The sequence below is a fragment of the Podarcis filfolensis genome (genome assembly GCF_964270895.1).
Source record: "Podarcis filfolensis genome assembly, chromosome: 3".
Classification (NCBI taxonomy): domain Eukaryota; kingdom Metazoa; phylum Chordata; class Lepidosauria; order Squamata; family Lacertidae; genus Podarcis; species Podarcis filfolensis.
Window position 1 is genome coordinate 1,043,010 of NC_139606.1, and position 25,552 is coordinate 1,068,561.

The 25,552-nt window shown below is 46.7% G+C and overlaps 1 protein-coding gene and 1 long non-coding RNA gene across 4 annotated transcripts; one reads left to right on the forward strand and one right to left on the reverse strand.

The window, feature by feature from the left end:
• Positions 1-23,858, forward strand: EVA1A (eva-1 homolog A, regulator of programmed cell death). 3 transcript variants are annotated; one of them, XR_014546338.1, is made up of 4 exons: positions 73-555; positions 14,357-14,521; positions 19,202-19,979; positions 22,685-23,858. XR_014546338.1 is itself a non-coding variant. In XM_083606800.1 (3 exons), exons 2-3 carry the CDS (start codon positions 14,455-14,457, stop codon positions 19,564-19,566), a joined length of 432 nt encoding a protein of 143 aa, XP_083462926.1. In that variant the 5' UTR covers positions 1-555; positions 14,357-14,454; the 3' UTR covers positions 19,567-20,522. The 3 variants fall into 3 exon arrangements, 2 of the variants coding, with proteins under 2 accessions (XP_083462926.1, XP_083462927.1); XM_083606800.1 differs by lacking the exon at positions 22,685-23,858 and having other exon boundaries at positions 1-555; positions 19,202-20,522; XM_083606801.1 differs by lacking the exon at positions 22,685-23,858 and having other exon boundaries at positions 19,250-20,522.
• On the reverse strand, positions 20,635-25,552 carry LOC310759519. Its single transcript, XR_014546369.1, has 3 exons — positions 25,421-25,552; positions 22,662-24,959; positions 20,635-22,485 (listed from the first exon to the last, which is right to left on the reverse strand). It is a non-coding gene; the product is annotated as an uncharacterized lncRNA (long non-coding RNA).

Sequence of the window (25,552 nt, forward strand, 5' to 3'; positions counted from 1 at the left end):
CGTCTGGCAAGCGAGGGCGCGCGTCTCCGGGGAAGCGCCCGGGGGCTCCTCCTGCTGCGGGGATGACACGGGGTGGGCTGGGGGTGCGAGTGGGGTGAGTGGCGGGGCGGCGATGGCAAACCTTTCTTCTGCTGAGCGGGAAAGGGGGGTGTCCCTTGGCGTTGGGCTGGGCCGGGGTCGCGCGGAGTCTCCTCTTTTCTCCCTCGGCTCATTCATTCCGCTCTCAACGCGGCTGGCTGGGCTCCTTTCAGATGCGCTTTCGCTCGGCAGATCTTTTTGTTTGACCTGGTTAACGCAGAAGGGGGACTCCCCCCCCCCCCGACATGTCGGGCCAAGTTTAGCTTAGACGAGGCTGGCGAAGTTTTCCATGTCATTTCCTGTTGCTGCCCTCCCGAGCCGAGCACCCACCCACCTCGCAGCCTCTCCTCGGCCGCGCTCCCGCTTTCTCTCTCTGGGATGCGCGCCGAGGACCCCCTTGGCGCTCGCCGTCCTGCCGGGGGGCTCCGGCCAGGCTTCCTGGGCTGCGCGCAGCTCCGCCGAGAGGAATCGTGAAAGGTAAAAAAGAAAAAGGGAGCCCCGACTTCTCTCCGGGGAGAACAAAGCCGCGGGGGGGGGGGTTGGGGGGCTGCTTTTCCACGGAGCCACCGGGACCTTTGACAGCTCCAGGCGCGCCCTCTTAGAGGAGGAGAACAAGGGCCGGTTCCTCCGCGAGAGCCGTCCAAGGAAAGGCCGGGGAGCCGAGCGCCTGGGGGCCCGAGGTCCCTTTGGAGAGGTGCTGCCGAGCGCCCGGAGTTTGCTTCCAGAACCAGGGAATTTCCGTCTGGTCAGAAGCAGGTTCCGGACTACCTTTCCATTCGTATTAGGAGGAGGAAAAGCTGACGGCAGCAGTTCAGAATGAAAGACCCCAAGGGGAGGTTTGTTTGGCAAGCAGTGGCTCATTCGCCGTGGAATAATTCGAGAAAAGAGTAATTCAGGAGAAAAGCAACTCAGAGCTGGAAAGAAGCTGTGAATATCTGCAAGCATGGCGCTCGAAATGCGTGCTCTTTAGTTTCTGTGTAGGGTTGTTTCCAGCAGAATACTGTATATGGACCTACTTTAGTTTTCGCAAAAGTAGCAAAGAAGTTGTACGTTCACAGACGTGAAGTTCTCTCTCTTAAAAACCGATACTGTTTTTAATTTTAATAATTACACTGTTTCATTACATACTGCTAAAACTAGAAATACACTCATATCCTGCTGCATACAACATAACCGTAAAGCGCAGCACTAACACAGGGACATTGCCAGCCACCTCAAATACCCAGGGCTCATGCCCATGACAGAAATTTGCATAAGATAGGCATATGCTAATTTAGATATAAAGATGCAGATTTGGGGTGCTTTTATAGGGGAAAACAAACAAACGGTGGTTTTTGCTGTCAGCTGTGTTCCGGGCAGTGTGCCCGGCTCCCCTGCTAAACAAAGTAAGGCCGGGGTCAGGAGGTCCCGGGACAGCACGAAAAGCTTGTGGCCTCTGGTCCTCGTCCTCCGTCTGAAACATCGCTGCACTAGAGCTGTTTTTCACAAGTGTATGTCAATTTCTGTAATGATTCCTTCTCTTACTTCCCAGCATTTTGTCAAGCATCAGTTTCACCATAAGACATTCCTCTTAATTTAAAGGAAACAGAGTCTCTTGACTCCATCTCTCTTTCTCGAAAATGTATCTACAGTTACCTCCCCTATTTTCCTGATCTTGACTGCTGCGCTCCCTTTCTGAAACACTTTGGGGGGTTACTTTAAGTGCTAAACCAGTTTATCTGCTAATATTAATGTTATTTCTAGAGGTGCCGGACAGCCAGCAGTTTCTATTACTTGGGTTAGACTTTTGAGCTTTTTATTAAGTTAAAATGCCTTGTAGAAATATAAACTGTAAAAAAGAGGAAAATGAAGAATTCCTCTTTCTCATTCCTGTTGTTTTGTAGACAAACAGAACATTAAAAGACAGCAATGGTAGAAACATACAGAAGCGGCTCACAAGGTTGAGATGCCTTCTGAGCAGGGCCGACCCACCCAGGAGACAAGGGGAGGCAACTGCCTGAGGGGGCAGGATCCACAGGAGCAGCAGATCTGGCCACCAAGGGAAGCATCACCTGCTGCTGCTGCTGCAGTGTAGTACTTGCTACAGATGGGCATAGTCAGCATTTATCTTTGGGGGGGGGCAGGCTTTTTGTTAGGGGGAGGCAGAACTGAGTTATCTGCAATGCAAATGGTCAGTTAATTAAGTATTTCTACTTATTTACTTTATTGGGGAGGCAGCTGCCTCCCCTGCTCCCCCCCACCGTGCCCATGTGTTACACCCCTACAGTCCCACTTCTGCAGCTCCCACTTCCCCCAGAGACTGGCAACTGATGGACCAGAGCTCCCCCACCCTGTTAGGGAAGCAAATGTGGGTCAGGGGCTGCCAGCTGCGGACTTTTACTCAGTTGGCATGTTGTCTTTTTAGGCATTGGGTTAAATAGATGTTGTGGCCAGGTATTCAGGCCAGTGCAGCCTTTTGGCATGGTAACCGTTTTGGACAGGTCTTCAGAGCCTGTGCTGAATGCATACCCTCTAGCATTCCTCAGATGAAAATAGGGACATTTCTCACTCCCTGCCAGCTGACCCTCCTTGACCCACCATTTTTTTGTCCATCCCCCTGCTGCAGAGCATTTCCACCCCCCCCCCACCCCAATGGGACAGAGCACACAGCGTCCACTGTCCTGAGAAAGTCTCTGAATCCTGATTTCATTTTATTCTTTAGTAGATTTACAAAAAGCACTGGCAGGGGATATAGGGACATTCTGGGATCAAATAATTGCATTTTCACTTTTAATTTGTATACCACCTTTCTATATTAGTATTCTCAAGGTGGTTTACAAGCTGAAGAAACAAGAAAATAGAGAGCAAAGATCACACACATAATAACATTCTGATCCAACACAAAAAGTCACAATAACTTTAAAATAAACAGCTTAAATCAAATAAAGCAATATTGCCAGCTCAAGAAGTCTGAAACTGGTATCACGATCTGAACTTCATACTGGTTTCAGACAAAGAATCGGAATATTGCTCAGCTTTAGACTGAAGAACCCTTTGTGATCGAGGTAACGTAAGAAATGAAGAGGCATTCCCAGAGCAACTTGAAAATACCCAAACATAGGGGAAAGAAGCCGGAGGCATTCATGTTCCCTATTAAGGGGATCAGAGGCTCCTAAACCCCTTCTGCAAATTCAGCCACGCCCGTCTGACTCTCCTGCACTGGTCTGACGGCTTTGCTGAGCCCTGACTTAGGAGCATGGAGGCTTCCCTGAGGCACCGGCTGATGTACTGCCTGGATCTCAGTCTGTGGGTCCTGTCATTTGCCCAAGAAAGGGACCTTTCTCCTGCAAATGTGGAGACCTTTGCAGCTGTTTAAGTTTTTGTTGTTATTGTTGATTAGCCAGTCACAGTAACTGTATTTTTATTCTTAAATGGTGTTTAATATTTTGATGCTGTGCACTACCCTGATAACTTCATAATATGGCAGTAATAGAAATACTTTGATAAATAAACAAATGTGTTCAAAAATGCTTTTGTTCTGTTCTGCCTCTTAAGTAGTTCTTGCTAGTTCATCTATTACAGCTAAGAGATGGTTACTGTTCTTGGGATTGTTAGAACATAAATTCATTCGCTTGTTTGTTTGTTTGTTCATTCATTCATTCATTATATCACCCTCCATCTGAAGATCTCAGGGTAGTTCACAAGATTAAAAGTACAGGATAAAAGCACAAAATGAATAGTTAAAACAAAAACAACACCCACTTCGTGCCACAAAAACATTTAAACAGCTGTCGAATATTTATCAGCCTGGCTGCAGAGAAACTTTTTCGCCAGGCACCTAAAGATGTATAATGAAGGTGCGAGCTGAACATCCCTAGGCAGAACAGTTCCTAGGATTTACGTTACTACCAAGCCTGAAGTTCATGCTCTGCTATTTGGCCTTGTAATTGCGTAGTGTTTGGGTGCATCTTACTTACAAAGGTCTGTATTTGAGACTTTGCTTCAGTTGCCTGTTGTTGCACCTAAAGAGCAAGTTTTGATTTCAGGTCTCTCTGTAAGACAGGGCAAGCATATGACCGAGGGCCTAGGCAGACCCTCCAAGTGCCCCACGGACATCACTGATTTACAGAAGCCGTCATGCTTTTCCTTAGGTTATCCCTATTTTCATTGGAGAAACGTTGGAGGGTATGGATTTATCCAACCCCCGATCCCTCTGAAGGCAATCCTGTAAAGAGTAGCTGGGGTAACCCAGTAAGATGTGTGGGGTATAAATAGTAAAATCATCATTATGGAATTGGATGTTTCTATTTTCATCAGAGAAATGTTGGAGGCTCTGCCTATGTGAAATAAATGTTGTCACACTGAACGGGGTGTATGTCACTGATTATATGGTGTTGTCACAGGCAGGGGTGAATCTAGGTTTCATTTCCCCTGAGTCAAAGACACAGTTTGGCAACCCCCATGTGCATTTGTGTACACACACAGGCTGGGAGCCTCAGTGGAGCCCCTTCTAGAGGCGTTAGGTAAAGGGACCCCTGACCATTAGGTCCAGTTGCGGACGACTCTAGGGTTGTGGCGCTCATCTTGCTTTACAGGCTGAGGGAGCCGGCGTTTGTCCGCAGACAGTTTTTCTGGGTCACGTGGCCAGCATGACTAAGCCGCTTCTGGCAAACCAGAGCAGCGCACGGAAACGCCGTTTACCTTTCCGCTGGAGCGGTACCTATTTATCTACTTGCACTTTGACGTGCTTTCGAACTGCTAGGTTGGCAGCAGCTGGGACCGAGCAACGCGAGCTCACCCTATTGCGGGGATTCAAACCATCAACCTTCTGATCGGCAAGTCCTAGGCTCTGTGGTTTAACCCACAGCGCCACCCACGTCCTGGAGGCAAAAAAAAAACTCTGTTCCCTCTCCCAGCTCCCTTGCTCCCCCATAGCTCTGGCTCTGGTGTTTGCAGTAGATAACAAGTGGTATTCTGTCACTTTCTCTTCTGGATTTGTAAATGGTCTCCCAGGTATCTGTTTGCCTCCTTTTCTTGATTGTGGATTTTTGTCAGACAAGCTAGAACAAATGGTTCTAGACAAGGGATGGTGTGCCATGTGCTGAGCAGAAGCTTGCTGCCTGCAGAGATTTGCAGCAGTCAGTACATTTGTGACATATGATGGTGCTTATATGGCAACTGCCTAGTTGAAGTGGGTGCTCTAGAACAGGGGTTGGCAAGGTTTACCTCGCCTGGGCCAGTTCACTCCAGAGGAGATCCCTCTGTGGGCTGGATCGCGCGTGTGCGCACAATTTCCAGCATCTGCGTCTGCACAGACGCGATTTCTCGTGCTGCGGGAGCGAGTCCCTGTGCCAGTTTAGCGCAGCGCGTGGGGACTCACCGAGCAGGTGGCTTGGTTCGGGGGTGGCTCGTGGGCCAGTTAAATGACCCCCGTAGGCCGCTTGTGGCCCATGGGCCTTAGGTTGCCTACCCCTGCTCTAGAAAGTGGGCCTGCTGCAGGGACGGCTCCGCTTCCAGGTTGCTGCTGCTGCTGTTATTACCCCTGCTACAACGTTTATGTCTCTCAAATGTGATGCACATGGTTTCAAAGTCATGTGCATAAGAAAACAGAAATGATAAGAACATAGATGCAATTAACTAAAACTGCAGACTAAAAATTTTAAGTGAGTGATTCATCTTTATTCAGCCATTTTAGAAATTGGATTAAGAGTCTGTCAGCATGAACAGAACGTATCTAGCTGAGAAACGTTAAGGATGTCTTGAAGACAGACCCACAGGCAAGGGAGACTTCCCGCCAGGATTTCAGCTACTTTTACTTTACCATCAAGCATCACCATCAGATATGTGGGCTTCCCCATCCTTATAGACTCTTAATCCAGTTTCTAAAATGGCTGCATAAAGATGAATCATAATTACTATTAATGTTATGTCTTTCTGCCTGGCTGACTCTCTCTCCACAGCTCTCCCTGGAGGAGAGAAGCACAAGCAAACATTGGGTAGACAACTCACAATTTTGAGAATAGATCTTAAGTTGTAAACTCTGCTTTGCTCTCTGGGTCATGATTAGAGTGCCAGGGGTTGGGGAAAGCACTAAGATATAAAACTGATCAGGTATCCATGATATGTAAAGTGGCAGAAAGGAGATTTCTAAAATTAACAGTAGTAGCAACAGCAGCAGCAGCAGCCCCTTAGTTTAAAAAACACATAAACACACCCAATCTAGTGCGGCAGAACCAGCTGAGCTACCCTAAAGCCTCCTCAGCATAAGACCCCAAAGAAGAGGCCAAGTTGTGGTTCTCTCCCTGCCTTCCGCCCTTGCAAACATATTGTGGATACTTAAGCACTTTAGTTTTACAAATAGCAGCTAACTAAACTGAAAAGTGCTGCTTCTCTCCACTTTTCTGATTCTTTCTCTGTCCTCGCCATTTGCAAAGAAACAGAAGACACTTATTAATACTTAGCAGCTAATTGAGATTTGCTTGTTTGTTTGTTTATTGCATTCATATTTCAATTTTTCTCCAAGAAATTTAATCAAAATAGAGGCTCAGGAAGGTCCCCTGCCCTTCCTAAGCCACTCCTAATGAAATATGCTAGAATGTTGTTTTCAACCCTGGAGACAGGGATGGGACGTAGACATGGTTGTGGTTGTGTGTGCTGTCCAGAGACGAGTGGCCAGCCCAGGAGACAGTCAGAAACAAGTCCAGAGCATCTCTTAATGTAAGATATTGGATATGCATGTAAGGAACAGAGAAAGAAATGGGCTCTAGCTTAGGTGGATTGGGGGGTTTAGGGTGGGCAGTGCCCTACCTGCCCTAATGGACCAGTCTCTATGGACTTGGCATCATAATGACATCTCGTGTTTGGGTGCTTTGAAGTCCCAAAGTTGGGACTTCACAGCATCATGTAGGACTTGCAAACAGCCCTTTAAAGCATCTGAGGTACTGCCCATCAGCTGGTAAGTGGTAAAGCCAAAGCCTGCTTTCCATCTGCATCAGTTGCCCAAGTTAGCTCTTCACAGATGACTCCAGCTGTGTGGCTCCTGCTGCACCTTGCCAATGCACAACCGAGAGCACACTTGAATGCTCTCAATTCTTGTCTCTACCCCCACCACATCTGATGGGCAGGCAGGCATGGCTTGGGGGAAATGGCCTTGCAGGTCAAATGTGCAAGGCCCTAGCATGTGTCCTGTGGTGCAGTGGCTTCCCACCCCTGCCTTACAAGGTGGGGACAACACTGACCCAAGAGTCAGTAGTATATCACACTTTAATACATGTTGCAGCTTATATCTTCACTCATTAAGAGCTCAGGCTAAGGGAGGCTTGTAGTGCTTTCCAGGCCTCTTGGGGGAGTTTCGGGAGAGAAAAGAAGAAAATGGCAGCTCCCCCTCCCTCCCTGGTCTCCCTTACATGGCAGCAGAGCCTTCTGGCTGCAGGTGCCATTCCCTCTGTGCAAAGCTGTCGGGGATGCATTCCAGGAGTGGGTTGAGCCACACACCCTTAACACTGACACACACTCCCTGAGCACACATGGCTCTCTCACACAACCCCCTGCTTGTTCCCCTCCTCCTCTGATCCACTCAGAGAAGCTGAGGAAGGGAGAGTCCCTTCCCCTGAACTCCTCCTCTTACTCTCCTTGAGTGTTCAGGGATTGGGTCTTCTCTTTTTAGAAAAGGTGGGGGCAGAGGGTACATGTGTATTTGTGTGTATGGGGGTGTGTGTCTAGCCTTCTCTAAAGCCAGTTCTCAAGGCACAGTGATCCTGGCTGCTTCGTTCAGGCTGTGGACAGGAAGCATCACCTGCTGCCTCTGAAAAGAGACTTGTGTGCCCGCAGCTGCCATTGCTGCAGAACCTCTGGGCTTTCTAGCAGCTGAAGAACTGACCTTTACAGGAGTTTTAAAAGGGGGGTAATAATGGGGGGGGCTTGTACATCACCTCACATTATTGTAAGCAAAGTTGTAACCCCCCCCCCACTCAAAAGCCCACCCCCATCTGGGGAACCTAGCTCCCTTTGCTATCTTTGGAATGGATTTTGCTTCCCACCGAAAAATGACAAACATTCCACTGTAAGGACTTTCAGATCAGCCCTGCCTACTTTCTCTCGCAGATGTGCGTCACCCCAATGTCCTTCTGTCCCTCTCTGCGTCCTCCAGCAAGCTTGCCCTTCTCCCTCCTGCCATGGGGCTTTCTCTCTAGCCCAGCAGGGATTGTGTGAGCTTTGGAGTTCCCTTGAGCTGCAGAGGGAGCAGCTGGGGCTGAAAGGTTGAAGGCTAAGTTCCAAGGAGGTGGACTTTAGACTAAGGGACAGGCCAGTAGAATCTGACTGTTCTCATTCTGGAAGGGGATGGCAAAAAGGAATTGCCTTGAAAAGTGGGGAAGAAATTCAGTGACATTTGGTGTGAGGTAGGAAGTGTGAAGGGTCTTTCTGCTGAGCGGTCCAGGGTGGTGAAAGTTTTACATTGGTCTCCAGAACAAGACCAAACTGCACATTGTTAAATGCACAGCACAGAGTTGCACCTTCAATTCCTATAAAATTCCTTGCTGATGAGGGGCTCCCTTCTTATCTAAGTTTGTGGAGAGAGGAGATTTCTCTCTTTCCCCCTCTAAGAAAAACCCCTCTCTTTCTCCTCTCCCATCCTCATTAGGTCTCAGAGGCATCCAGGCAAGGGGTGTTTGTGTTTTCATCCCAACTTCATCAATGGGCAAGAAGAAATAAACCTCCCCTCCTTGCATGCATTGAGCAAGACCAATTGGGAACCCCATATCTATAGTAAATTTTTGAAAGGCACCTAAAAGAGGACAGCACAATTTATTCCAGCTCCTCCTCCTCTATAGCACAAGGAGTAACAATCTTCTTGACTTTAGACAGCCTCATTTTTTGGACCAGATCCTGATGAATGTTGTGTCTTTCTCCTCAGTCAGCCGAAATCTGGTTAGAATGATGTCCCTCTTATTGCTTTATCAGCCCAATGCAATCTGAGAAGGGCTCAGTGAAGAAAACCTGCTTCGATGGTCCAATATGACTATACCCTGCTTATTGTGTAACAGCCCACACCCTGCTTACCTAAGAGTAACTGCCATCGAATTCAATAGGGCTTACTTCAGAGTAGACATAGGGCTGCTCTGCTGGATGCTCTCCCCAGGGAGGCTCGCCTGGTGCCTTCCTTACAAATATTTAGGTGCCAGGCAAAAACATTCCTCTTCTCCCTGGCCTTTGACTATGGCTTTTGAAACGGGGTGGGGGGTTGGTGGTGGTATTGTTTTTGTTCGTTACTATGATATATATTTTTGTGTTTTTATATTGTAAACTGCCTTGTGCTTTTTGAATAAAGTATGGTATAGACATTTAATTAATAAATAAATACCAAAAATGTAGCTGAATATTAGACTTTTGTTGAATAATTAGTATAGAAATGCATGTTCGACTGTCTCTCTGCTCCTGAAGATAACTACATGGTGACTGATAATCGTCTGACTGCTAATCACTTTATTTCCAAAGGGTGATCTGGAAGTTATCCTCAAATGCTTTGAGCAAGGCTGTTTTTCTGCTGTCTGCACCTGGAGGCTTGGAAAGGAGTTAGAAGGAGCTGGCAAGCTGAAGACTTGTCATCATGCCCAAGAGAAAGTAAGCCTGTATGGGTGGAGAGGTAGAGGCTGTAGCTGCCAGCCACCATCCTGCCCACCAGGGATCAGGTCCTCACTAGGCCACGTTTATCTAGTAAAAATATTTATTGACATTTATTAGCATAAACCCAGAAACAGGAAGTAAACTGAAAGGGCACCTATAGGGAAGACTAAAAAAATGGGTCAGTGTGGCAACAGGCATATCCACTGTGGTTCATTTTTGGGGAAAAGGCATTATAGAAAAGTATGTGATCATTGTGTACATGCCTCCCATGTGGGGTGGGAATGGAAAATAAGCAAAGGTGCCAGCTAGGAGTTTTAGCTCAAAGTGTGATACAATCTGGCATTGTTGGCAGACGGAAGGCAGGATTCAACATGTTAAGAGACTGCAGTGAATGAGGAGTGTTTAGGGCATGCTGGGTTCTGAAAGGAAAGAACAGTGAACAAGTTTCTTAAACTTACAGTTTGTTCTGAGAACTTTTCAGTTAAGCGTTTAGTTTTGACAAGTAACAACCTTGCTGGTAGGATGTAGGAGCTGTTGAATATGTCTGTTTATAAATTACTAGGCTTAACAGGTTTATGGGGCTATTGTTTCACCTGTTCTCTTTGGTCTCAGCCAGGCTTCCTGCCGAGTAGGCATAGCCTGGGTGCCAGAGGGATCAGTAGCTGTCTAGCTGCTTGTGTCTTTCGGTCTCTGGGCCTTGTGGAGGGCTTTTCTGAACCCGCCCATGCCTCTGTGGGCGAAGTCAGAGTTTCTCAAACTTCTGAACTCCTTCTGAACTCACCTCCCTTCTGTACTTTATAGAGACGCCAGTCTGTTGGGCAAACAAGTACACAGCAGTCCACTTCAGCCAGCCAATCTGACCCCCCAACGGATTGCTCATCACTCCCCCCACTCCCTCCACCAGCGCTGGCAAAATCTCACCAGAAGCCACAGCTGGCATAGATGAGAAATGCCTGCAAGCTGGGCAGCATCACCAAAGCATGCCAGCGGGAAAAGAGAGGGTGCTGGCCTTGCCTTTCCTCTCTTGATGCTGGCTGCTCAGAAGGAGGAGAGCCTCTTGTCAGGCCAGCAGAACTGGGACCCCTTGCATGGCCAGAAAAGTGTTCATTCCCCTCCAGGCGTTTTGATGTCTAAGGCAGCCCTAATTCTTTTCCAGCTCCAGCAGCCTCTGGCTCAGCCATCCCTAATTATTTTCAGTTGAATGACCCCCAACCTACAAAAAGGCTAAATAAGGGAAAACACATCATGATTTATTGCTGAATGCAAAGTACACTTGCAGCAAAATCTACAATCCCAAAGCAACCCTCTGTGGGGCTTACTTCTGAGTAGACATGTATAGGATTGGACTGCTGCTCTACTGTATTGGAACATATATTTTAACCGTTCAAGAAACTACAGTGTTCTAGTTAGATCTGTCACAAAGTGTTTCTGTCCTTGTCGTCATGCTCAGGAATTGTTTGCCAATGCCAGCAGCAGTTACGCACGCATGAATGCGCCACTGGAAGAATCCTACCAAGCGCACGGAAACAGTCCGCTTGTCTCTAACTGCACAGATTTGCTTCTCTGCCCAGCAGGATTTATATGCAGGTGCCTTTCCTTTGAGGAGAGGAAGAGTTGTTTTCCTCACATGGTTCTGTGTGGTTGTGGTTGTTGTCTTAAAATTCAATTGCTAACATTTCCTTTTCTTAGGATAACCCGCTACTTAATGATTTAAAAATACCTCAATCAATGCCAGTTGTCCAGAGGATTTTACTGTGAAAGTGGCCCAGCCCTTGCCAGGACTGGCTCCCAGGTTGGCAGCTGTAAGGGCTTTCCTTAGAGAGGATTCCATAACTTTGACACTGAAAGAAAAATCTCTGGACCCGTCTGTTTTGAGCACCCAGTATCCTTTCCAGGTTGTGGCACAGTTCGAAGAGGTTTTGGGTGGAACAGATGATCAATATTGCTTCCAGTCTAGCCTTCAGCCTCACTGTGGCACGGAAACCACCTTGGCCGCCCTACTGGGAGATCTGGGCCAAGAGATGCACCAGGAGAGTGTGAAGCAAGGAGGGCTCAGAAGTGCACCTTAGCAAATGGCACTGAAAGGGAAAGGAAGCAGGCAGGGAAACCACCGCAGTTCAGATTATGCGCTCGTGGTCAGAACTGGATTTACTCTGTGGAAATGCAAGTGGGATTTGTTGACACTAGAGCTAGGTGATACATTGTCAAAAACCGGCTTGAATTTTACTTCATGATAACTGTTTCATAATATCTGACCTGGCAAAATATCGTGAATCACAACGTGTGTGAGGACTGGGTGATATCTGGTTTTCAACATTGCAATATATCACCAACAAAACATTGCAATATATCATGATGTCTGAAATAAGGATGGAATTATGCAGAGGCAAACAGGGTAACATCCTGGCAACTGCTACTACTTAAGGGTAAATAACGATAAATGACGATATATCAATCACTGCACAGTCCCCTTCATCAGCATGCAGGCCAAAATGTATCCACACAGGGCTTTGGGTCGAGAGGAATGAGTCTTTCCCTCCAAATGTGTGCAAGTGGCTGAGACCAACCTTGAAGGACTGTTGTCGAAACACAAGACTGCATCACTGGGAGGGGGAATAAATAACCATATAAGAGGAGAGGAGGGAAAACCAAGGCAAGGGGGAGAGAATTCTTTGCCTGTCTGACCCAGACTGGCCTTGCAGGGCTGTAAGCAGGTCTCCTTCCAGAAACAGAGAGCGGGGAGAGAATCCCAAAACAGAGAGGCTTCCTTTACTCTGTGTCCAAGAGCTACAGCCCAGGGACAAGGAGAATGGAGAATGCATGTAGTTCTGAGAAATGTGGCACAGAATTACTGGAAGCTTCTCCATGAGGTTCAGCTTTGGCTCCAAGCACCGTCTACAGTGCTGTTAGCAGCCTTGGACATATTCTGCCATGAAGGTGCCAGACAGGGAGAAGGGGCAGGAGGGCAGTGTGATCTTGTGGCTGACAGCCCTGGCTTCCAGTCAGGGAAGGACTTTGCCAAGGCTTTCTCTGACCACATGTTTGGGGGAGGGCTCTCCCAGAGCTGTGCCTTGGCTTTCCTCTGTGATGACAAAATAAATCTGTCAGTCACAATGGATCTTTCCCCACCCTGGTGTTTTCTTTCTATGGTAAGGTTACAGACATTGGTGTCGCTTTCAGCAGATACTTGCCTGTAAGTTTTTATTTTTAATGTCCAAATCGCTGAGGCATCATGAAGTGCTTTGGGGTTCCCACTCTGGTTTGGGGTGCTTCATACGGATTGTGCTTTGCCTGAGACTAGCCCAGAATCCCTTTAAGTCAGGGGTCGACAAGGCTTACTGGGCATGGACCAGATCACTCCTGCGGACATCCTCCGTGGGCTGGGCTAGCGCACTGTGATGCCGGAAATCGCTTCTGTGCATGCCCAGATGCTGAAAATCATGCCTGCGCAGAAGCAATTTTTGGCGTCTGGGCATGTGCAAAAGTGATTTCCGGCTTCGTGGATATGCGCAGATGCGATTTCCAGCATTTGGGCATGCGCAGAAGCGATTTCCGGAGCCACGGAAGAGAGTCCTGGTGCTGTGCTGTGCTGGTTTAGTGCAGCGTGTGGGGACTCGCCGAGTGGGCAGCTCTGTTCGGGGGGTCGCTCATGGGCCGGTTAAGCGGCCCTCGTGGGCCGCTTCCGACCCATGGGCCTTAGGTTGCCACCCTCTGCTTTAAATCAACCAGTTTGGGATTCACAATCTTCTGCATCCCCCGCACACCTCTAGCATCAGTTGTTTGCAATCAATTATTTGTCATCTTTCTGTGAGAAATTGGACCAAAGGACAACACACGGTTGGTTCCTTGAGTGCATGTATGTAGCTATTGAAACAAGGGCCTTTTGACAAACCACCTTATGAGGCTCTCTGTCCTACATATTTGGACCCTGTCCGCCCCTATTTTGAGGGATAGGCGACCAGCCTAGTTGTCTAACATGTGTTATAATGATTGCGGTTTCCCCAGGTGGCTGGGCTGTCAGCAAACCAATCAAGATGCAGTAGGTTATCAGCAGTGATCTGAGTAGATCAAAAAGGTTGGCTTTCAGGATCAAAGACTTAACCACCTTCAAACAAAACAAAACAAAATAAAATGTATGTCCACTGCACTCTTCTTCTGTGCTCAAGGGGAGGCATTAAGAATGCCGGCTCCCCCAAGAAGCCATGCTGGGTGTTACAGATTCTCCCTCGGATTAATATGGGCTGGAGGGAAAGGGATCTGCCAGGTGTATCTCAAACTATAGAATTGCCATTGCAATTGCAAGAAGAGTGCCACTTGCCCTCTCTGATATTTCTAAAGCAGCACTGAATTATTACTCGTTTGAGGGAACTCAGCTCTCATGACCATATTTTTTGATCTGAAAAGAGGAAGGAAAGAAAAAAAGGGCCTCTGTTTATTTACGTGCTGTAAATCATTCGGGTGTGTTTCACGAGGGACTGAAATTGAACAAACCAGCTACAAGCACAGCTACAGAGCAGAGGATTAAAGGCAAACAGCAGACTTCACCCCAAAGCATTTCACAGCACGGATTTAGTTCCTAAATGCGGGTGTCTAAAGGGAGAAGGAAGACTTTGCTTGAACCGCGGGCCTAGGAGCAGGCGTGATTCACCCCCATTTGCTTTGTATTCCAAAACAGAAAAGAAGAAAGGGAGGCATGCTGTCTTTTGCCCACTAAACACCCAGACCGTCCTCCTTCCTGTCAATGAGGCACCCAGGAAAGTATTCAGCCGGACAATGGAGCCTACGGGGACCAAGATGGCCTTGCTCAGCAACGTCCTGGCCGCCTATTCCTTTGTCACAGGTAGGCCGCCCCCCCGGGCACCACTTCTGTTTGCTCAGGGGGTCAGCTATCTTTTTCATCAGGGGGCCGGTCCACTGTCCCTCAGACCTTGTGGGGGGCCGAACTATATTTTGAAAAATATAAATACCCTGCAAGCCAGTCCCGCAGCTGCCTGTGGACCTGGAGGTGGAACGCACTCTGCACGTGCTCAGGAGCACGTCTCGGCACTGCCCGCTCACCGGCGTTGTTGATGAGCCACAGCCGCTCCATCAGCCCGTCCCCGCGGAGCTCCCGGGCGGCGTGCACCAAGCGCTGCGGCCCGTCGTCCGAGGCCAGGTCGGAGGGGCAGGCCGCGGCCTGCAGCTCGCCCTCCAGCTGCTCCAGCAGCAGCGCCGAGCCGGGCGCCAGGCGCAGGGCCAGCAGGCACGCCAAGCTCCGGCTGAAGCCCCGCGACACACCCGTCACGATGCCCGTGGCATGACCCAGACCCGCCGGCCTCTCGGTCCATGGCCATGCCGGGTTTACCATAGAGCGCGGGCGGCAAGGCTTCGGATTGGCTGCAGGAACTCCAAAGCTGCGCCAGCGTCGCCGCCTGCCCAGAAGCCATGCCAGCATCGCGGAAGTCAGTCCCCGTGTAGCAAGGCGTCCTCAGCATGTGGGGACTGACCGAGCAGGCGGCAGGGTCCGCGGGCCGGATTTAGGAGCCTGGGGGGGCCACATCCGGTCCCCAGACCTTAGTTTGCCGACCCCTGTGTTTACTGGATGTTTCGTGAGGCTGTACCAGGGTATCTGAAGATCACATTTCAAGGCTGCATGAATTATTATTATTATTATTATTAAAACTTTTTGATTTGTTTTTGTCAACCGGAGAACCAAAGGAGTCCAGAAAAGGGAGCGTTGTGTGTATTTTCTGTGGTTTCTGATGCCCTGCTAGCTCATTGTGTTTTGTACACACTTATGCTTCACCAAAAGAGAGGACAGAAGAGGACTCACACTTGCATAGAACTTGCATGGTGCTAATTGATATGTATATATGCAAATTTTAAAGTAATCGTGATTTAAATTTCACATAAAACAAGTCAGCCAGTTTCCCACCACATCACCCCAATCTTGTCTATTAAATCGGACCCCACCTTATATCATCCCCAGCAATTCTTCCATTAGTTTATCACCCAGAGTCCAAAATAAATTCCCCTTCAATTAATTATCCCCATTCATCATCAGCCACATATCATTAACATCGTCTCACATGAAAGGAATGAGAAGTAAAAAGGGTGGTGGAGATTCTCCCTATTAGACAAAGGAGCCAGTAGGTAATCTGTTACACCTTTACTGATTTTTTTCAAAAATATTTAAGCAGAAACCACAAGCCAGTAGCTGAGCTTCAACCTCAGATGTACCAGGGCGGGGGGTGTGTGTGTGTGTGGCGACACCTCGACACCTCTGTGCCATAGCAATATTTCTGAATTAGGATTGGTTGAGTGTTGGCCAAAGAAGGATTTTTAACAGCTTGGGCTGGTTCAGCAGTTGGAAGAAGAGAGCCCAGCTGCTGTGCTGCCTCCTCTGTTCTGATCCCCTCCTTCTTCAGTTCCTACGACTGACTTGAAGCGGGTTTACCCTGGAAGCTGCTGTGGGATATGGTCAGAAAGATGCCCCCTGGCCCACCTGGGGGGAACCATGTTGCTGCTCCTTGGTTCCTGGGTCCTGTTGAGGGTGTTAATGCTGATATAGGAAACTTTAGATGGCTTGGGGCTCATGTTTCCAATAGAGGGCCTCTTCCAGTATTAGCCAACTGGGCTCTGAGAGGGGCAGAGGGACCCCCTTTGCTGTCCTGCTGGAAGATGGCCCTTTCTTACGACCAGGGAGCTACCTTACTGGGCTTACGATGCCAGGCCAAACACATCGATTTACCCAGGCCCTGGGTAGAGAAAGTGCCTGGAGGCTGGGGGTGATCACGCTACTCTATTTTGCCGTGTTATTTCAGTAGTAGCAGCAATTTATTAATGTGCTCTTATTTGAAGTTCGTCCCTTTATGAACTTCAAAGTGGCAAATACTTCTTTTTCATTCTTAAGATTAAAGACCTCCTCACTGAGGAGCCAACTCTCTGTCCTGTAATTTAGAGAATTAATGATACAGGTATATTTACTCAGCTCAAGAAAACTTGGCTTCTCTTCAACTGAAGTGTGAAAATGAAGTAATTGATGGAATGTCAACATTTTGAATAAATGTTTCCTCGGGTTACAACATTTATCTTTATCTACCCTTGTGTTGTACTCCTTGCATGATATCTTTCAGTTCCTTTCCCCATATAATTATTCCTTTGCAACATGGGAATTATGGGTTTCATACCTATGTTTAAATTTGCTAGGACTGGAATTTGCCAGGGATGAGTAGATTGCCCCGTTTTATTCCATTATTCTGTTGCTTTTCTGTTCTTTCTTGGGTTCTACCCCACTGCCAAGGAGAAAACAAACAAAGTCTTGTTTCTATGAAAGGAGGAAATGCCTATTCCTTCGGCTTTTAAAAAACAGAGTCTCTCTGCTGAATTGCACCAGTGCCACAGCAAGGAGCCTTTTAACTTCTAGGGTTCAAGTTAATACAGTATATTCTTATTCTTTCAGTATATAAATAGGTTGCACAGTGTGTGAGGATTCTATCTTTTAAAACTAAGGCTGTCCCTATCGTTCCACTCTTTTTTAAACAAAAACAATAACTTTTTTTCCAAGGTATGGGTAAAAATAGAAAGCAGGCTGCCACCCCCGTCGCCATGAGTGGTACAAGATTCCAGGGGTTCCAGGCGCTTCTCCAGAGTTCATGTTTCCTTTGGGAATGAGGCACAGCAGAAACTGTGGCGTCTTTAGGATATATGGTTTATAGACACATGTATACAATGTGAGCCTTTTCTGGAGGGGTTTCCAGCATTAGCATCCCCAAAGGGTCTTGTTTCTCTCATAACCTCAGCTTTGGATTCATACAGACCTCAAGCATTGCTCTCCAACATTGCTCTGACTCTCCTGCTTACTGCTGTGTTTGCCCATCATATTATTACTCCTCTTCCTTACACCAAGCTTCTAGATCACATTTCTTCTCACTTTCTACTCTGGCTTTATCTTTGGAGGAAGGAGCCTCACCCTTTTGCCATCTCAAACAGAGTCCTTTTGATCCATTGTTCTCTTAATGGCCATCATCCCTGACCACTGGTCCTGTTAGCTAGGGATGATGGGAGTAGTAGTCCCGAAACATCTGGAGGGCTGAGTTTGCCTATGCCTGAGGTAGAATAGAGATACCTTGCCTAGTAACCTTTGATAGCCTTGCCCTTGATGAATCTTGTCTAATCTTCTTTTAAGCCATACGAGTTGCAGGCATCACTGCCCCAGAGCCAGTTCCATGCGCTTTCCTGAATCTGCCAACATTCCACTTTATTGGATGCCCACAAATTCCGGGAGGAAAACTTCTCTACCCACCTTCTCCACAATAGACATGATTTTATAAACTTCTTTCAAGTCACTTCATACTCACTTTCCCCCTAAATTAAAAGACCCAGCCTGGGGTTGGTGGAAGAACTGTGCCTGGATTGACAGGTGACAGTTTTGAGGCGGATCCTAGGTTAGCTTGGTCCCTCCCCCATGTGGGTGCTTCTGCAGTGCTTAGCTCATGGGGCTCCCTTCAGTCAACCTTCCTGCAGCTGCGATGGGGACATGCGCTCTTGGATGCTGGTCCTGCATGGTGGGCAGGGGGCAGCTTTTGGCTGCATGATTGGGGCTGTGGGGGTGTGTGTCTTGGGTCGCAGCCTCACTTTGTCCCTCAAGTGGTGCAGAGGGAAGCCGATAGTATGGGTTTGGTACCTCTGTCCTGTGTCCTGCCCACAGCAGTAGGTCTGCCATAGCGGCCGGGGTTGTTTGAAGCTCAGCACACATTCAGTATAACCTCTGTGGATGGTGCCATTTTATGACTTCGCCTCCATTATCATTCATATTTAAATCATTATTTTAATTATTGCTAAAATGCTTTTCTGATATGCTCACCACTCTTTCTTTCAATGGAAGAATTATAGCATTATAACATCACGCCGTACTGCTATAATTCATTATATGAGCATTGCTATGACACTCTAGTCCAGTCACAATATAACAATGACTGAATGACAGCATCACGTGGAGTCCCATAAAAAGGGGGTGAATGCAGTGTAGCAAATCCAAAATTGTATTCCTAGCGTTGGAGGCCCCCAAATGAGATGCATCCGTGTACAACTTGGGCCTGGAAGCACTCCTTAAGGATATACTTTTCCCAAACACATTAAATATTTTAGTTGCATGTCTCGCTTTAATTTCTCACCTCAGTGTGTCACCATCTAACTAGATCACTGCCTTCTCTAATGACTTACTCCTTTGACTTTCTCCTCGTTCTCTTTATCCTGCATCTCGAAGGTCCAGGCGTGTGTTCAGTCCCCCACCGCATCTCCCACAACAGATTGTGTCTCAACTAGATCACCTCATCTACATTTTCTTAATATGAGCCTCACATCCCTTTCCTCCCCACACCCCACTCCACCCTACTCTGAGCTCAAACTTATCTCTGTCCCCTTGTTTGGTGGAAAGCCAAAGGATTACAAAGCTGTTTAAAATCCACGTTTTCTTTGTTGGGCATTTCATTTTATCCCTCTGCACCCTTTAAAAAATATTTCCTCTTCTACATTTCAGAAAATCCTGAGCGAGCTGCTTTGTATTTTGTGTCTGGCATTTGTGCAGGCCTTCTCCTGACCTTGCTGGTTTTAGTACTCCGAATCTCCTGTCAAACTGATTGCAAACCATTGCAAACCAAAAAGCCATCGCGGGACAGTGACACCGATGGCAGTGACAGCGACGATGACTCAGACACTGCGTCCGACCTGTCTGCTCGACGGCACCGAAGGTTTGAAAGAACGCTGAATATGAACGTTTTCACCTCGGCTGAGGAGCTAGAGCGAGCTCAAAGGCTGGAAGAAAGGGAGCGCATCATACGAGAGATTTGGATGAATGGGCAGCCAGATATCCCAGGGACCAGGAGCCTAAACCGTTACTACTAACAGCTGGCTACTGCAACCACCTGGTCCAGCAGTCACAGCATCCTCTAAACCTGTTGCTACTCAGGGAAGAGGGGAAACTCAAGAGTTCCCAAGGCAAGCTAACCCTAAGCTTTGCCTCCATTCTCCCCAGGCAAATTGCCACCCAGCGTTTTGCTCACAGACATCTACTGCTGTTGCTGGTTTTTTTTTGGAGCAGAGGGGACATACCAGACAAAAAACTCACTTTATATTGATTTGAAAGCATCTATATCATGGATTTTTTTTACCACATACCTGGCAAGGATGAGATTTGCTTGTATATTGTTTTAACAATCAGGATCCTACTAGAGGCTGGGCTGTAGCTAGGGGGTTCTGAGGTGCGCCTCCGCCAGAGGCACAGGCAATTGGGGGGCACAAAATCGTCTGAAAAATATGTCCATAAATATAAATATCGATTATTGCCTCATAAGAAATGGTTTTAAATAGAGGGTGAATTGAATTGGGGGGGGTCGGGTTGGAAGAGAGGAGGGAAGAAGAGCTAATTTGTCCATGGCTGGGGGTGCAATTTGGATGGTTCTGCCAGGGGCGCAAGATCACCTGGCTATGACTCTGCCTAGAGGTGATTAAAATACAGTGTTGGTGAAGAGGGAACCGAAGCAATAAGTCATGATAAGGTTTGCAACATTGGGAAATTGTGGAATTAACCCATGTAGGAAAAAACCAAACCTTCAGAACTGAGTATTCTCACACTATGAAACTATCTTGGTGCTTGGATGCTCAATGTTCAGTCTTGTTATTTAAGGCTGTTTCAAATCTTGCTTTAGTGGCAGCAATTTTTTTAAAAACTGTTATCTCAGGGATAAAATCCTTCTCCCAATACAAGTTCCCCCATCCTTTCCCCCCATCCAATATTTTCCCCATGGGGGATTGTTATTGCAGAAGTTGTCAGTGGTGAGTAAACTGTTAAAAACCTCAAAGGTTGAAAGGATTTGTGAGTGTTTGTGAGAGTGCGCGCGTGCACACACACACACACTGCTGTGCAGTGCCTTACTGATACTAAACTGTAGTTTTCTTATTAGCAGTTATGCATAAATATTTCATATACAGTATTATATTCCCCCTTTCCCACCAAAAATAGTTTTTTTCACAGTTGCATTGCAGGAATACAATGGGAGCAAGAGTGGCTTAAAAAAAAAACACAAGGATGAATTTACTTGCTTCAATTTTTTTTTTTAAATATCAATCTTCTGTTTCAGGTAAATGCACTAGAGCATAAATGATTTTTGTACAGATTCCCCAAAACTGCAGACATTCCAACATTCCTTAGATGAAAATAGGGACATTTCTCCCTCCCTCCCATTTTTGCTCCCCTCCAGAGCATTTCCTGTCCGAAGTAAGGCGAGTGCTGTCACCCCTAAGCCAACAGGGCACAGCGCACCTCCAGCGCCCTGAGAAAACCCCTTAATCTTGATTTTGTTTTGTTTTATTCTTTGCTAGATTTACAACAAGAAAAGCACACACGAAACCTAAATTTTACAAGGGAGCAAGGCTAGACATGGATGAACTAAACATTTTTTTTTAAAAAATAAAGACACTTTGCCACCCAGGGTGGCCCTGCCCTCTGCCTGCCCCTCAGAGCCAGGGCATTGTGTGGGGCTGGGCCCCTCTGCTGGTGGCGGCATCCTCTCCTCCTCTTCCTCACCTGCTCTCCAGCAGCCACTACAAGCTGCCCAAGGGTGGAGAGGCCATGGGGTGCTCCCTTGCAGCCCCCATCACTCAGGACAAGCGCCGGCTCCTCCTCCTCCCCCAGCTCAGCAGCAGCAGCAGCAGCACTGGAGGGGGGGGGGGGAATAGGGACATTCTGGGATCAAATCAGGAGCCGGGTTTTGTAATTCCAGGGTGGTCCCTGGAAAATCGAGGCCCTTGGAGGGTATGAAGTTGCTGCAACTGAGAAAACAGCTGTTTCATCCTGTTCATCTGGCCTTAGGGCCTGAACACAACCAAAATCTTCCTCGGTGGCCCAAGCATTCCCAGAAGGAACAGCCCAAGCTTTCAGCAGGATCGGAGCGGGCCTGATCCTGTAAAAATGAACTAGGCTCCTTGCTTTTATAACCGGTTCAAGTCATTTCTGCTGGAAGTTGTTGGCTGGTTTGCACACACGGATCCCTGATGTGAAACTGCTCAGTGGCCTTAGATATATTAAAGGTGATAAAATGTTTTCTGCGTTTCTTATGTCTACCAGGCATTAATAGCCTGACAAGAATTCCAAGGAGTTAATAAGGCTTCCTTTCCTTCTTCCCGAACCTACAGTGCTGCTAGTTAACTCTTCTGCTGCACACAAATAAAATTGTACAAAACAAAAACAAAGCCATTTAACACTGGGTCCTTGGCATGTGAAGTGTGTGTCAAGGGGCTGACATTTTCCCTCAGTCCTTCAGATAGATGCTCAGCCCTTTCTAAACTTTAAGTTAACTATTTCTATAAGTCTGTTCTGCTAGTACTCTTCCTGTAGGTCTAGACAGCTATGTCTCTCTTTGTGCCCTTAGATCACGAACTACCCATGCATTTTTGTCTCTGCTCCTGCTGGCGCTTTTTCGTATGCAGCCTCCACAGCATCTGGTGACTGCAGAGTCCAACAGGCCTTTGGCCATCTTACTTTTGTAGTTAAAAGCCTATGCAACTAAAATGTCACTCAGCAGTGATGACTGGTGTCCATCTGGACGAGAAGAACTGAGGGCAGAGAGCAGGACAGCCAGTGGTAGGTGGAGCTGGCCATCTTTTGGTACTCCTCTTCCTCCCTTCCAAGGACATGAAGAAAACGTAAGCACCTCAGTCCAAGACCTCAACAACTACTGGAACAGTATTATCGTAAAGTAGACTGGTTCATGTAAACGGCTGTCCTTGCTTGCTGCCTCTGCCGATTTCTAAACGCGATAAAATCTGTGACTGACCTGCCTCTCAGCCAGTGGCGTAGCGTGGGGGGTGCAGGGGGGGCCGGCCGCACCGGGCGCAACATCTGGGGGTTAGGGTTAGGGGGCGCAAATCCACGGGTTAGGGGGCGCAAATCCACAGGTTAGGGGGTGCAAATTACTTGCCTTGCCCCGGGTGCTGACAACCCACGCTACGCCACTGCTCTCAGCTCCAGTGTGGCAGGGAGAACCCAGGGACCAACCAGGAGATGAGTTGCCATGGATCGATGACCATGAGGGAAAAATGGAAATTAAATTGTAGAAGATGACACTAAAAGATATTTAGGATTATTTGTTTCTTCGTGTCTACGGGGCATCCAGATTTTGTGAAATTTCCTGGAATCAAATGGCATTAGAGCACATTTCACAAGCCATATTTTGAACTTAGTTAGCACTGTCCGGGCGCTCTTCCAGAGTAGAGAGTCCAGGCCTGGGTGATGGATTTTTTTCTCCTGGAAACCTGCTAATGTTCTTTTGCTAAGAATGGTCTCTTAGGTTCTCTTTCTAGGTTCCCTGCTGACAAGTAGGGCTGCTATTATTCCTGTTTTCTTACTTCAATTAAATATATTTCAGCGAATTCTTGTCCCATATTCCCATGACTCATGAAATACAGCTTTAAAAAACAACAACTTGCTTTGCTATACATTTACCTCCCCACAAAGGGTTCACCCAGACTTCACTTGTGGCACTGCTTCCCCCTGGGAAAACCTGCTATTTCCTGCTGAATTGGAGTAAACATCAATCAGATTTTCTGTGCATTGTCGTTTGCTCCGATTCCACGCTAAAGAGCGGGTTTTCCTGGGGAAAGCAGTGTGGCAAATGGGAAACCACTGGGACCTGTTCTTTCTAGGCACGGGTCAAGTGGAAAGTGGACGAGCCCAAAGTCTTTTTCTTCTCCCTTTAAGTGCTAAACAATGTTTTTATTTTCATGTATTAAAAAAGTGGTTTTCTCTTTCTCTCCCCAGTGTTTTAAATGTTTTTCTTCTCCCTCGCTCAGAAAGTGGGAAATTGCTTCTTAAAAAAAAAAGTTTTTAAAATTAAGTTTGACATTTTAATCAACATAATCTATCAACATAAATCACACAAAGCAATAAACATACATCCCCTTTCCCCCCACCCAGGAACTTCCCTCAACCTCCCCTTTTGGATCTTTAAAAAATATTTTCTCATTCTGCATATTTTAAAATACCGGTATCTTAATAACATTCTCCTTTGCCTAAATGCTCTATTTTTTCCAAATTTTATACCAAACCATTAAAATCCCATATTCTACCTATTTGTTTTCAAATCATTGTTCTACATCTTTCACATTCTATTTTACTCAAACCCTGCTAATGAGCCTTTTTTTTTTAAACAATATTTCTGCATATACAGTGGTAGCTTGGGTTACATACGCTTGAGGTTACAAATGCTTCAGGTTACAGACTCTACTAACCCAGAAATAGTACCTCGGGGGTTAAGAACTTTGCTTCAGGATGAGAACAGAAATTGTACTCCGGCGATGTGGCAGCAGCGGGAGGCCCCATTAGCTAAAGTGGTGCTTCAGGTTAAGAACAGTTTCAGGTTAAGAACGGACCTCCGGAACAAATTAAGTTCTTAACCTGAGGTACCACTTTATAATGTAAACACATTCCAGTCTTTTTAAAATTCTCTATTATCTTTATCTCTTAATTTAGCTGTAATTTTCACCATTTCTGTGTATTCCATCAATCTAAGTTGCCAGTCTTCTTTCGCTGGCATCTTCTTGTCCTTCCATCTTTGGGCTAAAAGGATCCTGGCAGCTGTTGTGGCATACATAAATAAATCCTTGAATTCTTTTGGTATTTCTTGTTCTGTAATGCCTAATAAGAAAGCTTCTTTTTTTATGTTATTTTAAACATCTTTTTCTTTTCATTATAAATCACTTCCCAATAACTTTTAATTATTCTACAATTCCACCACATGTGGTAAAACATCCCTTCTTTCTCTTTTGCACTTCCTGCATATACTGGAAATTGTTTTGTACATTTTGGTTAATTTAACTGGAGTCATGTACCATCGATACATCATTTTCATATAATTCTCTTTCAAAATTACACAATCCGTAAATTTTAAATCAATTTTCCTTAATTTCCCCCACTTTTTCATTTGTATATTATGTCCCATATCTTGTGCCCACTTAATCATTACAGATTTAACTTCTTCATCTTTAGTTTCCCACTCTACCAGCAGACTATACATCTTATTCATCATTTTAGTATTATCATCTACAATTTCTCTTTGAAATCTAGACAGAGTATAACTAAATCCTTTCTTTTTGTCTTCTTTAAATGCCTCATTTACTTGAAAATATTGTAACCAATCATTTATATGCTAATATCCTTAAAATCTTTCAACTTTCATTTCCCTTCCGTTTCCGTTAAGAGATCCCTATATGTAAGCCATTTTTCCTTCTTATATATTTTCCTATAGATGTTGCTTCTACTGGTGACAGCCACCAATCTTTACACCTCTCCCACATTTTTGAAAGTGATCTTCTGATTATATGGTTATAGAATTCTTTATGTATTTTCCCTTTATCGTACCATTCATACACATGCCATCCGAACCTGTTGTCATCTCCCTCCAATTCTAATACATCTGTATTATCCAATTTGATCCAGTCCTGGATCCAGGCAACACAAGCTCCTTGAGCCATTCCTCCCCGCCCCCTTGAAGCAGGGGTGGCCCTGCCCTGCCAGGGCTGCTTTTCCATGGGTGGCAGAGGTGGCAGGGTGGGTGGAGGCCCTTCCGCACCAAAACAGGATTGTCTGCTGAAAGACTCCTGTCCAAACAACCTGATCCTCATGAGCCAAACAATACAAGGAAACAAAGACAGCTGCAAAAGCAGCAGCCCAGTTTGCCTAAGGCACAGCTTGCCCATTCACCAGCACACTAGCCCAGTGGCCTCTGCTGCCGTTTGGATGGACTCCCTGATTGGTCAATGGGCTCCGTAAAATACATTTCCTATGTCTATTAGTCTTTTCTCCCCTCCGCAGGAACTTCTCCCCACCCGGCAC

Coding starts and splice junctions, on each gene's coding strand:
- EVA1A (XM_083606800.1), top strand. CDS start 14,455: ATGGAGCCTACGGGGACCAAGATGGCCTTGCTCAGCAACGTCCTGGCC. Junction 14,522..19,201: donor CGCCTATTCCTTTGTCACAG/GTAGGCCGCCCC, acceptor TCTACATTTCAG/AAAATCCTGAGCGAGCTGCT.